Source organism: Dermacentor andersoni, chromosome 6 (assembly GCF_023375885.2).
Source record: "Dermacentor andersoni chromosome 6, qqDerAnde1_hic_scaffold, whole genome shotgun sequence".
Lineage (NCBI taxonomy): Eukaryota > Metazoa > Arthropoda > Arachnida > Ixodida > Ixodidae > Dermacentor > Dermacentor andersoni.
In genome coordinates, this window is record NC_092819.1 from 109972964 (window position 1) to 109988436 (window position 15473).

Here is a 15473-nt window from a genome sequence, read left to right on the forward strand (position 1 = left end):
CCTGGGAGCCCCTCCGGCGCCCGTCGGTGGCCGTGTCCGAAGCTCGGCCCCGCGGTTCGTCGGGGTCGGCCGGCGCTTGCGTTGCGCGGGCTCCGACGGAGGCCAGTGGGGTGCCTTGCGTGCGGTTCGCCTAAATTGATCAAGTTCTGGGGACCGTGGAGCCTTTGCAGAATAAACGGGCTCCTGCCGTGGCGACTCTGTCGATTAGGAACGATACTTTGTTCTATTATTAATCTGTGCTCTAAGGTTGCAAAATACCTTTGTCGCGCACGAACAGCAGCATTTTTTGCAAAAGGTCAATTTGAGTGTTTCGTGAATAGGACAGCGGCACTATTACTGTGGAAATTTTTTTCCCACTCGTAAATTGAGTTTTTTTTTACCGGTTAGCGCACGGGGCGGCTCGCACCAGGTGTTTTGAACCCACGCTGAAAGACTTGGTAACTATTCATCGCTCGACAACTTGCTGCGTGGCAACGTACGCTATCCGGGCAAGTCTGTCCGCGCGGTAGAACTCTTTGTGCGAGTTGCCCTTGTTTCGAGAAGAGTGCCCCGCTGTCGCGCGCGCGAGTTGACGTGCGCTCCTGTTTTGTCGTCGCAGGACACGAGTTCTCGCAGCTCCAAGTGGAGTTCCTCCAAGGGCATCGAGTTCGGCCAGGAGAAGGAGCCGCCGCCTCCCGCCATGGTCAACGGGCTGTCCAGGAGCGCGCCAGGTACGACGCCTCAGCACGCCCGACTCGCCGTGTGCGGTGGGCCCGCCTTGCGCCGCTTTACAGAGTCGCGCGGGAAGGGCGCCTAGGAGGCAGCGTCGGGTGATGGTAGAGAGAGCTATAGCGTGTCCGCAAGCTTAGATCACCGTCTGCGGTTGACCAAAGCCGCAAACGTGAGCGGCCCTGTTGGCGGTGCTACGTGCTGGCGCAGAGATCAACCAGACGAGGGAATTGCTGCTATTGCAGTAACCGAGTGTACTCTACCTCGCCACCTTAAAGAGAAAGAAAAAAAAAAGCTTCTTTTAACGCTTATACACCGCGAAAACGTGCTAGACGAAGCGTCACTGCTGCCGTGTGCACCCCTCCGGCACGAAGTTTTCGGACAAGCTAGAACTCTAGTTTTGAAGCCTATGGGGCTCTTGCATTGCCCAGGGGGCGCTGCGAAAAAAGGTGCTAAAAAGCGCCCTCTGTCCTAAAATGGGTCGTACCAAGCTCGGTCGTCTGCTTCGGAAAGCACGTTTACAATATGGACCCGCCACTTTCGGTTGTGTTGTATCACTGCCTGCAGCGAATATCGGGCGCCGAAAATTTTTTCAGGGGTGGCACGCTGCGTAAAGGCAAGAAATTATGCAGGGCCGAATACGTGTACGCCGTTCAAGAATTAAGCGGCGAAGATTTAGCGTGGTGTCAATCGCAAGTGAAGCGAGTCGCGTACGAAGCGGAACATCAGGTAAGGTTTGCACGCTGCTAGATTCAGGCGCACAAACGCGAGGAAATGCTTGCTATAAATGAATCCACAGCAGCGATAAGCAAGCATCATGTGTACGGAACTGCTCGAGCACACGACGGTACGCGCCGCGACGGCAGCGGTCTTTCGACATGCCGCGAAACGGCGGGCCTCCTGCAATCTTTGTTGACTGCATGCCGCTAAACAAGTAGTTATGCCTGCGTTGTAGTAGCGGCCATCTGTCCCTTTTAGTAACTGGCAATAACTGATGCAATGCATATGAGCTCGCACGTACGTGCGAATCGCGCTGCAGCGCGAGCTCGTGCGCTGCTCGCTTGATGTAGCTTTTAATGACAGCGCTCGAACATCGATCTGCTGTAATCAATACTACCTTGCTGCGCTGCCTCAACATGCTGGCTTGAGGTCAAGTATGAGCACATTTAACTCTCTAACCTGTGCTGCTCGTAGTGGGGTAGTGAACTGTCACCGAATCAGCCCGGCCATTTGTGGTCATTTGCACACACCTGGTCACTTCACCACTTCGCATCGGTCGAATTGTTAATTGTCGCTGTGGCCGGGTTTCGAATCGTGAATCACCATGGCCATGCCTGCTAGTATGTCGGTCTGCCGTCGGGACTGCAGGTGCAAAAGACCGAATTTTAGAACGTAGATAATCAAGCAAGCTTCAAGACAGGTGAAGCAGTCAGCATGGCGCGAAGTTTCGCTTACCCAGCGCGCCCGACGCTCCGCTTCGTGAGGCCTTGAAGGGAAACGATAGAATCGGATGTTGGGATTCAGGCCTTCTTGTTCATGGCAGCCCACGACGCAGCAGTATCGACGGTGACGCTTTTTCGATGCTGAGCTAGGTCCCTCCGGATCGGCGTCGCCGATTCCTTCTGCTTCCAGAATTACGTCCCACGGCACACGGATAGTCCGTTTTCGTTAAACTATAGGCTGCGGCCAGCTCGCAGCGTGATCGGCGTGGTCTGTGAGAAGTGACGAGCATTTTCGTACTCGCAACAGGGCAGAAAAAAGTGCGAATCGACGCAAAACTCGGCCTAGAAACGTGCTTCGCCACATCCAGGGCTCAATACGACCCAAGCTGGTACGACCCAGATGTCATTTCCCGCGGCGCCACCAGGCGCCGCTACTATACCTCAAACTCCAGCGCAAGACGCCCATGCGCACACAAAACAGTATCGAGGAATGTTTACGTGGAAGGAGAGCGAAAACAGAGAGAGCAGGCGGCTTTGAATGCGCATCGGGGTCCGCGTTCACAAAAGGGACCAACCCTTTCCCTACCGGGAAATGGGGGTAAGCGACGCTTGTTCAGCATGCTCCTGACCTTCGTCACGGTTAAAGGGGCCCTGAACCACTTTTTATCGAAGTGGACAAATGCATTTGAAGTGAAAATAGGCTATTTCAGAAATACTTTGCCGCAAAAATACTTCAGTGCGTTCGGCAGAAGCGCAGTTAGTTACTGGCAATCAAACACGGCCTCCGCTGTGCTCCCGTTCCTTCTTCAATTCCTTGCACTGCGAAGGCTACGGCGCAGTGGGGCGTGCCAAGAACGATCCGCCTTCTAAATGTCACCGTGGCGCGCTGTTCAAATTTCATTTCGAATGTTAACGTAGACGCCACGACTTCCGCCTTTGGTGCCTACGACGCGCTAAACATAAGCCAAGCGCAGTTGACCTCGGCGAGCCGCAGTGCACTTAGCCAGTGGACTCGTGGCGGCACCCCGCGGCGGACGCGGTATCTACGCCACGTAGCCGAACCTAGCTTGATTGATGTCAGCCGGATAAGGGATGGACGAAATAGTACGTCTAGAAGAGAGTGAGGACAGGACCTTCTGTTGAAAAGAGAGCGTTTGAGAGAAAGGTGACTTCGCGATGCGCTTGCGAGCTCCACGCATCGCGCATGACAGCCAAACTTGGCTGAGATGTTCACAGCAGCGTACGCTACCCTCGAACCAAGCCCGAGGGGTGGTTCATGGCCCCGTTAAAGGGACACTAAAGCGAAAAATAATTTCTTCTGCATCAGTAAATTACCGTTCTACAACACCAAAAACACTACTCTTACAACGCTAAGAAGAGTGCCCCGCTGTCGCGCGCGCAAGTTGACGTGTTCCCGCTCAGTTTCGTGCGCTCCTGTTTTGTCGTCGCAGGACACGAGTTCTCGCAGCTCGTAAGCCAGAAAAAGCGCAAGAACGAAATACGGGTGGCGACGCCTACTTAAGTTCCCGCATCTGGGGCCTGTCACGTCTTGGATTTTGATGGCATCTTCTAATTATATATAGCGGTACAGATTGACTACATTGTGTTCTAAAGGAACCAAATATTAAACATGGCAAGTTTCGGGAACCTTTATTTAGCCAACGCGGCCCAAATGCGAGAACATACTTTCGAATCCCTGACGTCACGCTGACGTACCGGCGCTAGGGTTTCGGCGCCAAATTCAAATACTGATACTTGGACCTTCATTTTCTCATCTAATAATCAAACTATTTTTTTTTAAAATGACTGCCTGCAGGCTTCTCAAACAATGCTTCATTAGTCTAAACTGATTTATTGTTTCGCTTTAGTGTCCCTTTAAGTAACCCACAGATGATGGTGCCGGATTGTTTCGGCCACCCACCCCTTCAGCTCGGGATTCTCCTCGTTACTGTCGGATTGCCTGGGCTGGGGCGGCTCTAAAGGCACGTGCATAGTCCAACGTTATCGGCGCGCGTTGGCCGCGTCCGGTTACGTTGGCGGCGCCAGTGCGTCGAACCATCGGTCGAACGATAGACGGTGTTGTTTTCGCCATCGTGACGTAACATGTGCGTGCGTTCACGCTACGTCGGGCTATATTTAGGCCTTAACGGCTGGATCGGCGCGCCGACGGGGAGCCTTTTCACGAGCGAGTTTTCGCCGCTGTTCGTCGAAGGCTGCCTGTTCCTCGGTGGAACGCGCAACGCGTGGCCGTCCCATCCGTTTTCCGAGAATGAGCCGAACGGTAACGAAGCCGGCGCAGTTCGCGTGAAGCCCTTTCCTGCCCTTTCTCTCCCCGGTGGAAGCGAAACGGCTCTGATTGGTTACGCGTGTGGCGTGAGCGCGCAACCAATCAATCCACCCTATTGTGTGCGCTATCGCGTAGCTGCTCTGCTCTGGGAGCATCTGGGTTTTTTTGCGTGACTGCATCGCCACATAAACTTGTGAGCCAGTACAAGCTTCGCTTGAAAAGTTCGGTAGCGCGTTGCACTCTTGTAACACGTGAAGGTGAAGGCCTAGTGCGCACGTGGTAATGCATTTAGTTATATGATCAAAGATAACGAGCCGCAGTGTGAAGTACACGTGTGGGGCTTTTAGGTCGATCTCCTGAGCGACACACGCGAGCTCCTTATGCACTACCAAGTGGTGCAGCATCCTTGTCACCGGTAAGTGATTACGTTGCATCATCTCAGCAAGGGAAAGCAGCATTCGCGATCGAACGCCTTGCTCCCGCCGCTTCGCACGTCGTTACTCGCTTGGCGAGCATCATCGGCCGTAGCGTACTTCCGAGGCCTACCGCACAACGCGCTAGACCTCGGTCGATGTCCTCCGTCGCCGTCTCTCTCGCTTCGCAGTCGACTGCCGCCACGTGACGTCAGCAACGCAGCAGCTGCTTTTCTGTGTGCACGCGGCGCGATCGCTCGGAGAAGGTCACGTGATATTTATTTTTTTGTACCACTCGACTAGACGCCGCGTTTTTCTTTTTTTTTCAAGGCCATCGCGCAACGAGTCACATAGGGATTTCGCCTTAAAAAGTTATTAAGAGCTATAATATGTCGTAATACCAGATTCGGGTGACTGGTTTCCGCCGTTCCCTAGGAACGTGCCCCGGTGTAGTCTGACAAAATCTTGTCTGATCCCGGTATAGGATCGTGAAGTGAACAAAGCCAGGGCGCAACGTCAGTTCTTTAACGCATTTTTTTTTTCACTTCGGTCGCGGCGCCTATTCCTTTTTGCTCTGTAGACCCCCCACCCGTGCCGTGTGGTATACAAACACGCTGCCGAATCGACCGCCTGAAACGCACCGCCCTGGAGTGTTGTTTTCAGCGCGCGCGCTTCGTGCGTGCCTCACAGTTCCATCTCACCTGCGTCGGCGCTAACGTGCTTCCAGAGATGTTATGCAAAGACTTCTGGAGATGGCAGTTCTCGCAGCCGCGCACTGGAGCGAAAGAAGCATCTGGCGGCCATATTGGTCGAGGCACGTAGGTTTACGAGTTCATACAGTGAGACATGTCAGTTCGGGTTCGGGCGGTGTGACTGCGCACTCAATATTCACTACTGTTTACCGGGCCCGCTGATGCAAAATATTTTCATCCGCAGTGCATGGGTACGCCTTCCACGTGGCAGCGTTTTATATGCGGCTCTGCGGACGATTTCGTGCGTCGTGTCTAGGACTGCCGTTCGATGAAAACACGCAATCCTTACGTTTTTTCATCGAGCGGCTAGAGAGAGAGAGAGAGACAAGGTTAATGATACGAAATGCCGAGAGGTCGGCCTGAGGTATATTCCTCTAGCCAGCTACTCGGCATAGGGGAAGGGGAAGAGGGGAAAGAGGGAAGAAAGAAGCGCATGATGAGTGACGATGACGATAGAAGGAAGATGAACATATGGCAAGCAATTTGGCATGCTCAAAGTCTGCAATCCAGGCCCGTAATTTTTAAACAGTTCAGTAATGCCTGGATGGCCTTGAAACTCGATTGAGCATCTGGCCAAGGGCGTAAAATAACGTCCTATTCAATTCATCGAGCGGCCATGTTTCCAGCTGGCTTAACCGTGCTTTCTCCGGCGCAAAGAGTGGCCGTTTCGCTGATGCGGAATTGCACCTCGCCAACGCAGCTTAACCTCTTTCAGGCGCCAACTATTTATGTTGATGAAGATGTTAATTTGACCGTATTTGTTGCACCTCCAGGATCATATGAAAGGCTTACAGCTGCAGAATAGGTTAAGAATTTTATATTCTGTAGTGAGTCTTGTCGAGTTTACAGAATATGGACTGCACGCGAGAACTCGTTGCAGGAACACGAGATATGGGGGTATAGCAACTATTTCGTGTCTATCGGGCTTGAAACGCACCTGTCCAGGCCTGGTGCAACACAATATATATATATATATATATATATATATATATATATATATATATATATATATATATATATATATATATATATATATATATATATGAAATGAGTGAACGCGCTGCATAAAATGACATATATTTGCATCGAGCAAGAGCAGTCACCAGCTTTCCCACTCGTTTTACTAAATCACTTTGCACGCGTTATTCGAACTTGCAGCACAACTCCAATCAGAAGTGTTTCAAGATCTGTGCGACGCATTTAAAATATGGTTACTTTCATCGATGATTATTTTTTTCTTGTCGATGCACTAATCTTGTCGTGCGCTATTGTGTGCACAGCGCTTCAAATGTTTTAACTTGGCATTCCTCTCGATCATCCTTCTAATTTATTTTCTTCGCGTTTCTAGGATACTGCAGTAAATACTGCAGATACGTAGCTCGCGAGGTCTTCCGTATCGCCGAGAGATTTCTCGAAGACGTTCGCGTTTCTTTTCCTCCTCCTCGAAGCTGCTATAAACGAAGCGGAAAGCCACGTTGCGATCTGGCCCATACGGCATAATTTGCTCGTTCGAGCGCCGCGGACGAGGAAGCGAGCGTGGCGGCATGCAGTGTCTGCGCGTGCGACGCTGCCGGCGGCTGACTCATCGTCGGGGGCGCGCTGCCAACGGCGCCGCCTCGCCTCTCGTGTGGACGCGTGAAATGCCCGATGCGCTCGCCGATAGCCGCGTGCGCGAAGCGATTTCTCTCTCGGACGTCAGCGCTGCGTCACGCGGTGGGTGGGGGGCTGCTGTCGCCGCCGCTGACTGAGCTCGGAGGCGACGACACGCCCGGTTCTCGGCGCATGCGGTTGCGACCACGAGCCGTCGTCACGGATAACTCGCGGCCCGTCGCGTTCACGGTTAGGGGAAATACGCCCCTACCAAGAGAAGATGCCTCCCGTATATACTATGTAGTAAGGTTCGAATTCTTTGTTGCACGCGTTCCGTTGAAGTGACGTGCTGTTAGGAGCATCTCGGCCTCCTCCGTTTGTTGCTGGACTCCAGTCAGCCGGCAAAGAAAGGCGCGCAGGTCCACGCACGTGTGGCGACGCCGTGAGAGAAGCATGCATGTCGGAAAACTTTTTCACAATTCAAAACACTAACGAACTCGGAAGTCGTCAGTGCGACAGACTGCTATGCTGGTATATAATTGCAGTACGTGAGGCGTAGCGCGTCCGTGGAACGCGCGACCACAGGGATCATTCGAGCCTGCATGTCCTCACTGTACCGCGCGAGGTTGCCCGGCGAGCTATCGTGCACCGGTATTTAAAAAAAAGAAAAGAAAGACGGATCGTCATACGCGAACAAGACCAAGCACATGTTGTTCGCGGTGCAGCAGAGAAACCGCCAGCAATTATTTATTAGTTAATTTAAGTAATTGTCTAACATTTGCAGAACGCATCACTAACATGTCTTTAGTAGCGATGCCACCAAACAGACCCTGTGCGTAATCTCGTGTCAGGCTGGCGCAGCGCGTTTCCACTGTGTAAATTACACGCGAAGATCGCCGTGATCTGTTGACGCGACGCGGAAAAGAACGAGCGCGCTGCTATCGTCGCCGCTCGACCCGCTAACAGAGGTGCGAACAGCTTGCCCCATCAGATGGCAGCGCTATCCGGCGCGAGTATTCACCTTACGTCTTTAGGTGACAAATGTTTTGGCAATGACGTTTAATTAAACGATTGGACTTCAGGGAAGAAAAATTACCGACGGCTTCTTAGCTGGACGGATGATCCGTGCTTTCTTTGGAAGCGCGGCATACTTAACGGTGAGTAGCGTCCTTTGGCGTCAGAGTTTCTGAATAAGTGGCCAGTCCCGCTTCGGCTGCTCGTTGGTGACGCGTCAGCTAACGTGGCTTAAGACGCATGCCGGGTCCGCTGGGTGGTGCCGAGTTTCAGGTCGTTTCACCACCGCCGGTCTTTCCTGGGACGGAATGTCGAGCACGCGGGCGTCGGTGGTACTCAGGCCTCGTCTCTGAACGCAGCGTGACCGACCGAACCCGCGACGTGTCCAGGTTGGAGGCTCTCGGCGGTGCCCGTTTGCGTCGCCGGAGTGGTCGTGTTTAGCGATGAAAAGTAAGAAACGGCTAGCTTTTGCAAGAGAGGGGTTATGAAGTCAAAACTCGTTATAACGAATCTCGATTTAACAAAATTCGCGATGTAACGAACTATCTTCATTTCCCCATCTTAGTTGCATTGAAAACCGCCTGTTTATTTTTCGCGATTTAACGAAGTAACTTCGTGACGAACGCGCGCCCATCTGCCTTCTCCTCCTCGCGGGCGACGTGCCGTATCGATCTTCGTCTCCCCGCGGCAAGCCGGATTGGACGGTGCCTTCGCGCGCAATTTGTCGTTCCCGCGCGTCCAGTGTTGGCGGTCGCGTAATCTCATGTTTCCGGGACACGGCTCGTAGCGCTCGCTCGCGTTGAGACTGCGAGTTCGTGGTCGTCGAGTGAGATCTGTTAATGTTTGCCTGAGTGCGCGTGACACCGATAAAAATAGGAACCTTCGTGTAGTCTCTTTGCTATCGCCATCAGTGCTCCACCTATGTGGCGAAATTAACGTGCCATTTCCTTTGTTTGTTTTTTGCTCAAGACCAATGTTCGTGTCTTTGTGCACTTTTGTTGTTAATTTGGGGGCTCGGGCTGCGGGCGCTAAGCACGGTCGGCTATGGCGTCCAAGATTTACGGCGCCGCGCGACAAGCTCGGACTTCGCGAACCACGTCGAGGTATTGCTCTCGGTGCGATCTGCACCGCGAGCGCTGGCGCTCATAACCGTGCTGTTATGGCCCGACCGTCGTGCGATTTGATTATAAGTGCTTACTAAGAGGATATTATCCACCCGGAATTCTCTGGGAAGTTGTGAAGTTATTTTTAATGCTGAAACTTTAAAGCCTCGTGTTAACGGTATTCGTGATTTAACGAAGTTTCCCGCTGCAACTGCAACTTCGTTATATCGAGGTTCGACCGTTGTCAAATGCGCCCCTGCCAGGGCCCGAGTCACGCCTAGAGACAAAACCGCAAGCGCACCAGGAATCCGCCTGCAGCGGTGCGAAACGCTGTGAGGAAGTGGGGCCAGACGGGGCTGCGTGCCAGCCACGGGTGCTCGCTGCGCGTTTGTTTGCCCCCCCCCCCCCCTCCCCCCCGCGCGCCTGACGCACGCAGACCGCTCCCCGGGCTGGCGGAGCGCGGTCGGCTCGGGGCGCCGGCGCAGCGCTATTTATAACGCGCGGGCCCGCGGTTCCCGGCCGCCCGCGGTCAGTGCTGGCTCGTCACGGGACGTCGCGCGCAAGGAATCGCTGCTCGTCGATCAGGTCGGCCGCGAAGTGGCACCGCTCGGTCTCTCTGCGCAAGACGTGCCGCGCGGCTCGTCCCGGTCGGCGTGGTGTGCCAAATAGAGTCCGTTGCCGCGAGTGCTTGTCGTTCCGCTGCCGTCGCGGAGGTGGTGGCACGGCTGCTGTCCGCAGGCGTCTCGAAGAGTGTGCTTGTGTGCCGAAAAGTGAATGTGTGCCGCGGAGGAGCCGTTTCTTTGGCCCCGTTCTGTGTCATTGTGTGCGAGCATGGCGGGCGCCTGTGCTGTGTGACCGGAGCCTCCGCTCGCTTGCTTCCGCTGTGAAGCCGAGGCTGCTGTAGCTATAAGCGTCCGGAACGTGTGTGGCTCGCAGGCAAGGTGGGCGGCATGAAGGCCCTGCGCAAGGCGAGCCTGCAGGCCGACTCGGGCGTGCCGCTCTGGGAGCGCTCCATGCTCGAGGCGACGCGCTCGGACAGTCCGGTCGGCGTGCGGCAACCGCCGCCTCCCCCGGACTTCCCGCCCAGCGAACCGCCGCCGCCACCGCCTCCCCCGCGCGGGGTCGTCGTCGGGCCGACGGCCGGCAACCCCGTGGCCGGCGTCCACCACCACCACTCGCTGCTCAAGCAGCCCCCGCGGGCGCCGTCCTCGGTGGGCGGCTACAGCAGCACCTCGTCGGGCTCTGCGGGGCCCCTCCTCAAGGGTCCCAGCCCGGTGCCCCTGATGGGGGGCGGCCGCCTCCTGTACCCGAGCGGCGCCGCGCCGCCGCCCCCGTACCCGTGCAGCGGCGGCAGCCTATCGTCGGCGCCGTCGTACGCCGCCTCGTCGAGCTCGGGCCGCCAGAGCCCCGCGAACACGACCGTGAGCAGCAGCTGCAGCGAGTACTCGGTGGCCTCCGGGGGCTCCAAGTCGCGCGCCCTGCCGCCTCCGCCCGCGTACACGCCGCCGCCGGCGGCGCAGTCGCCCGGTGCCGGGGTCTCGGGGCCGCCGCCGCCGCCTCGACCCCTGCAGGCGTGGTCGGCGCGGCAGGCCAAGTCCCAGTCGCCGGTCATCATGCAATCCGTCAAGAGCACGCAGGTCCAGAAGCCCGTCCTCCAGACGGCCATCGCGCCCACGGCGCCGCTCGCGCCGTACAACTACGCCGCCTCGTCGTCCTCGTCGTCGTCGGGGCCCCCGACCATGTCCGTCGCCTCGTCGCGGATCCACGAACCGCCGCCGTACCCGAGCCAGGTAGCCGGCGGCGGAGGCGGCGTCGCCTCCGTCACGGCCGTCCAGGCGCCGCAGCCCCAGCCCCCACCGTACGCGGCGCACAACGGCGCGCCGCCGCCCCCCTACGCGCTGCACCGGCAGGACCCGCCGCCGCCCCCGCCCGCGGCCACCGTGCCCACCACGGAGCCGCCGAGCTACGCGTCGTCCGTGGTGGCGCTGGCAGCGCAGAGGGCCGCCGCGGCGGCCGCGTACGGCTCCTCCAAGAACCCCTCGCTGCTCGGCAGCAGCGGGCGGACCACGTCGGTGGCCACCACGACGGCGTCCTCGGACCTGGTGACGACGGTGGCCAGCATCTGCTCCTCGCAGGTGTCGGCCCTGCAAGGGGGCGCGTCCTTAGGGGCGCCGAGCGGTGGGGCGGCGCCGCGCAAGGCTTCGCCCGTGGCCACAGATACGGCGAGCTCGGCGTCGCGCTCCGAGTCGCCCGTGTCGTTCGTGTCGGTGACGTCGGCCTCGTCGCCGTCCACCCAGTCGGACTCGACCCACGACTCAGGCCGGGGCAAGACGACCCATCAGTCGCCCATTCCCGTTCGACGGAACTGGCCCCTCGAGAAGGAGGAGGAGAGGCGAGCCTCCAAGGTGCGTACGTGCGCGTTCGTTCGGCAGAGGCCGGCACGCGTCGGAGTGTTCTTCCGTTTGTTGGATGGCACGTTGGACAGACTCGCGACTGTCGTGAGCTGCTGGAAACTTACTGGTTGTTAGAATAGTTGATGATAAGAGTAACCGCATCCAGCATTTTATTGCCAAAGCGTGGTGGCCACGTAGTATTTTAAGGTGCTTACAGTACACAAAGGCGTCACGCCTTTGTGTACTGTATTAGATTACTTAGATTAGTTTCTGTTACTCGGGGTTGCTTTGACCGAGGCGTGCGATGTACACAATGGTGACTCTATGTCTATAGGTGCATGCACTTTTCTTTTCTTTAAAGAAAAATTGGTTGGTGCCATTTAATACCAGACACATTCCTGCTTCTGTAAAGGGTGTTGTAGGGCCCTTTATAACCTTGGCACCTAGACTTGCCACCCTGAGACAGCTGTTGCTCATGCCCCTTTTGTGGCTGCCCCCCATGTAGGTGCGGAACTACTCTCCGGAGGCGTACAAGTTCTTCATGGAACAGCACGTGGAGAACATTATGAAGAGCCATGAGCAGAGGCAGCACAGGCGGCAGCAGCTTGAGGCCGAGATGGCCAAGGTCGGGCTGTCGGAAGAGGCCCAGCGCCAAATCCGGCACATGCTATATCAGAAGGAGTCCAACTACATCCGCCGCAGTCGTGCCAAGATGGACAAGTCCATGTTCAACCACATCAAGCGCATTGGAGTTGGAGCCTTTGGCGAGGTGGCCCTCGTCCGCAAGCACGTAAGGAGAACGAGGGAGTGGGAGTTGTGCGTGTTGCATCTGTCCTTCTGAAATTTTCTCTTGGTATTCACTGCTTTAATGCAGGAAATAATGTGTAACATTTAGGTACGGGGTTACACTGAAGTGAAAGAAAGTGCGCTGGCATATGTTCATTTATTCGCCGATGATTGCGTAATCTTCAGGGAAATAATATGCGACACTGATATATATTCTCTTCAATCCGACCTTAACGCTATTTCTACTTGGTGCCAATCATCGTCAATGGAATTAAATATAAAAAAATGTAAATTTATGTGCGTGTCCAGAACTTCTAACCAGCTTCCTTCTTACTGCGTTAATAATCTCCCCTTAGACCCTGTTTCATCCTACAAATATCTTGGTATCCATATTACTAGAAACCTCTCGTGGTCCATGCACGCTTCTTACGTAATTGAAAACACTAACCGCACTCTGGGATACCTAAAACGCAATTTCACTAAGGCACCGTCTCCCCTAAAATTAATGCTATACAAGTCATTAGTCCGCTCAAAGCTTGAGTACGCCGGAGCAGTTTGGGATCCCTTTCAGAAAAACCTAATTCACTCATTAGAAATGGTACAAAATAACTATGCTCGTTTTTTTTTTTTTTATTATAACCGAACTGCCAGCACTTCAGTAATGAAATTAAACCTTGATTTGCCATCTTAAGCCTCTCGCCGTAAAGGCCTTCGCCTTTTACTTTTTCATAAGATATTTCATCATCCTTCACTTCGCAATGAACTTATCTCCCCTCCTCAATACATTTCATCAAGTTTAGATCACAATAACAAAGTCAGAATTTCATTATGCCAAACCAATGTCATGTCTCATTCATTCCTTCCCCGTACACCTGCTAAGTGGAATCACCTACCCGCCTCAACCGCTACTATTGTTGACCATCAGCACTTCATGGCAGTATTAGATAACATTGTATAAACAGGAGCATTTAATTCGTGTTTTGTACTACCAATTGTATCACTGTTTTTGTATTACCGGAAAACTGTATTACTGCACTGCATGCACCGTATTTCATTTTATTGACCAGCATTCCAAGAACACTCAGATAACATTGTATAACCGAGAGCCATCTATTTCTGTAGTAATAACCATTTTGCTGCACTGTACTTTTTTTTTCTGTATTTGATGTAACCACTCCCCTCTTTAATGCCCCTGGCCCTGAGGGTACACGAAATAAATAAATAAATAAATATGCATGTAGATGCTACCGAGACAGGCAGAGGTGCTAGCACGTGTGGGACTGCCATCACCTACGAAAGCTGCCATTTGTGCCCTTAGCAAGAAAGATATATGTAGCATAAAAACTAGCGCCACAGGTTACCCACAGAGAGGGGGAATGGTAGTGTGTGCTATTATGCTCATGTCATTATTGCAGCATTTTAGCATTGCCTGATATGCAATATGTTAGTATGTGACATGATATGTTAGTCCTAGTGCGCATGGGCCACCTCTCTCTAGAACCCCTGTAGATGTGCAGTGAGAAGAATGCTTTGCAAACCCATCATGTGCCGTGCTTTAGTGGCAAAGCAAATAAATGATGCAACCGCCGTGGTTGCTCAGTGGCTATGGTGTTGGGCTGCTGAGCACGAGGTCGCGGGATCGAATCCCGGCCACGGAGGCCGCATTTCGATGGGGGCGAAATGCGAAAACACCCGTGTACTTAGATTTAGGTGCACGTTAAAGAACCCCAGGTGGTCGAAATTTCCGGAGTCCTCCACTACGGCGTGCCTCATAATCATAAAGTGGTTTTGGCACGTAAAACCCCATAGTTTAACTTTAAATAAATGATGCAGCAAAGAATTAAGGTGCTTGTACAGCAGTCCTAACGTGCGTTTTATTCTTTTTGCCTATATCAGTCTTTTTAATCACTCCCACCTTACCATAATGCCACAAAAGAAGAACAGCTGTGCAAATCAAACTGCCTCCCGCTCTGCTGCAGGACACAAACCAACTGTACGCCATGAAGACCCTGAGCAAGGAGGATGTGCTCAAGCGCAACCAGGTGGCACACGTCAAGGCCGAGCGGGACATCCTGGCCGAGGCGGACAACGAGTGGGTCGTCAAGCTCTACTACTCGTTCCAGGATGAGCGTAACCTCTACTTTGTGATGGACTACATCCCGGGCGGGGACCTCATGTCCCTGCTCATCAGGCTGGGCGTCTTCGAGGAGCACCTAGCGCGCTTCTACATCGCCGAGCTGGTGCTGGCCCTGGAGAGCGTTCACAAGCTGGGATTCATCCACCGCGACATCAAGCCCGACAACGTGCTCATCGACCGTGACGGACACATCAAGCTCACCGACTTTGGCCTCTGCACGGGTTTTCGGTGGACGCACAACTCCAAGTACTACCAGAAGAACGGTGAGCAGAAGGCCAGAACAGTTTCTGCTAGTAAAACATGCTTTCAAAGTTGCATTTTTAAATATTTATTTGATTATGGTGGAGGAAACAGAAGTGAGTTATTTCCCTTTCTTGAATTTCATGCCCGAGTCGCTGTGCTGGGTTGTCAGTGCAACGGCACTGATGTCAAAGCATGTTTGTGTGCATCGCCATTTTGGTGCTAGAATACTTTGAAAAAGCTTTTTAAAGGTGGCGTCACCAGCTGTACTCCAATGTTGTGCCGATTCTAGTTTACACAACTTCTCCATCATTTGAATGCATTAATATAGGTTAACTTTAAATTTCTGTTCAGTGTATCTTTAAAGGAGCAGCACAACACATCTTCTAAGGTGTGGAATATATCTGGTATAATATAGTGTCATATTACGGATTTTCTTCAACAAGATTTTGAATACACCTACTGTGAGTAGTTATATTTGTATACCGTGTAGACTTGTGTAATGGCCACACCTGTGTGAGGGCCGCACCCCCAACTTGACAGCCCAAAATTTGGGGAGAAAAATTTCAATGGAGAAGCAGTCACGTTTGGTGTCCCGATGCTGTGCA

General features: G+C 53.8%; 1 protein-coding gene across 2 annotated transcripts in view; it reads left to right on the forward strand.

Annotated features, from left to right (window-relative positions):
• The window catches only part of wts (serine/threonine-protein kinase warts), a 109868-nt gene that overhangs the window by 74314 nt on the left and 20081 nt on the right, over nucleotides 1–15473 (forward strand). For both annotated transcript variants that reach the window (XM_050171017.3, XM_050171018.3), the window contains 4 exons: nucleotides 599–710; nucleotides 10246–11714; nucleotides 12208–12492; nucleotides 14468–14888. In XM_050171017.3, coding sequence (XP_050026974.1) covers nucleotides 599–710; nucleotides 10246–11714; nucleotides 12208–12492; nucleotides 14468–14888 — 2287 coding nt within the window. The remainder of the gene's footprint in view (nucleotides 1–598; nucleotides 711–10245; nucleotides 11715–12207; nucleotides 12493–14467; nucleotides 14889–15473) is intronic.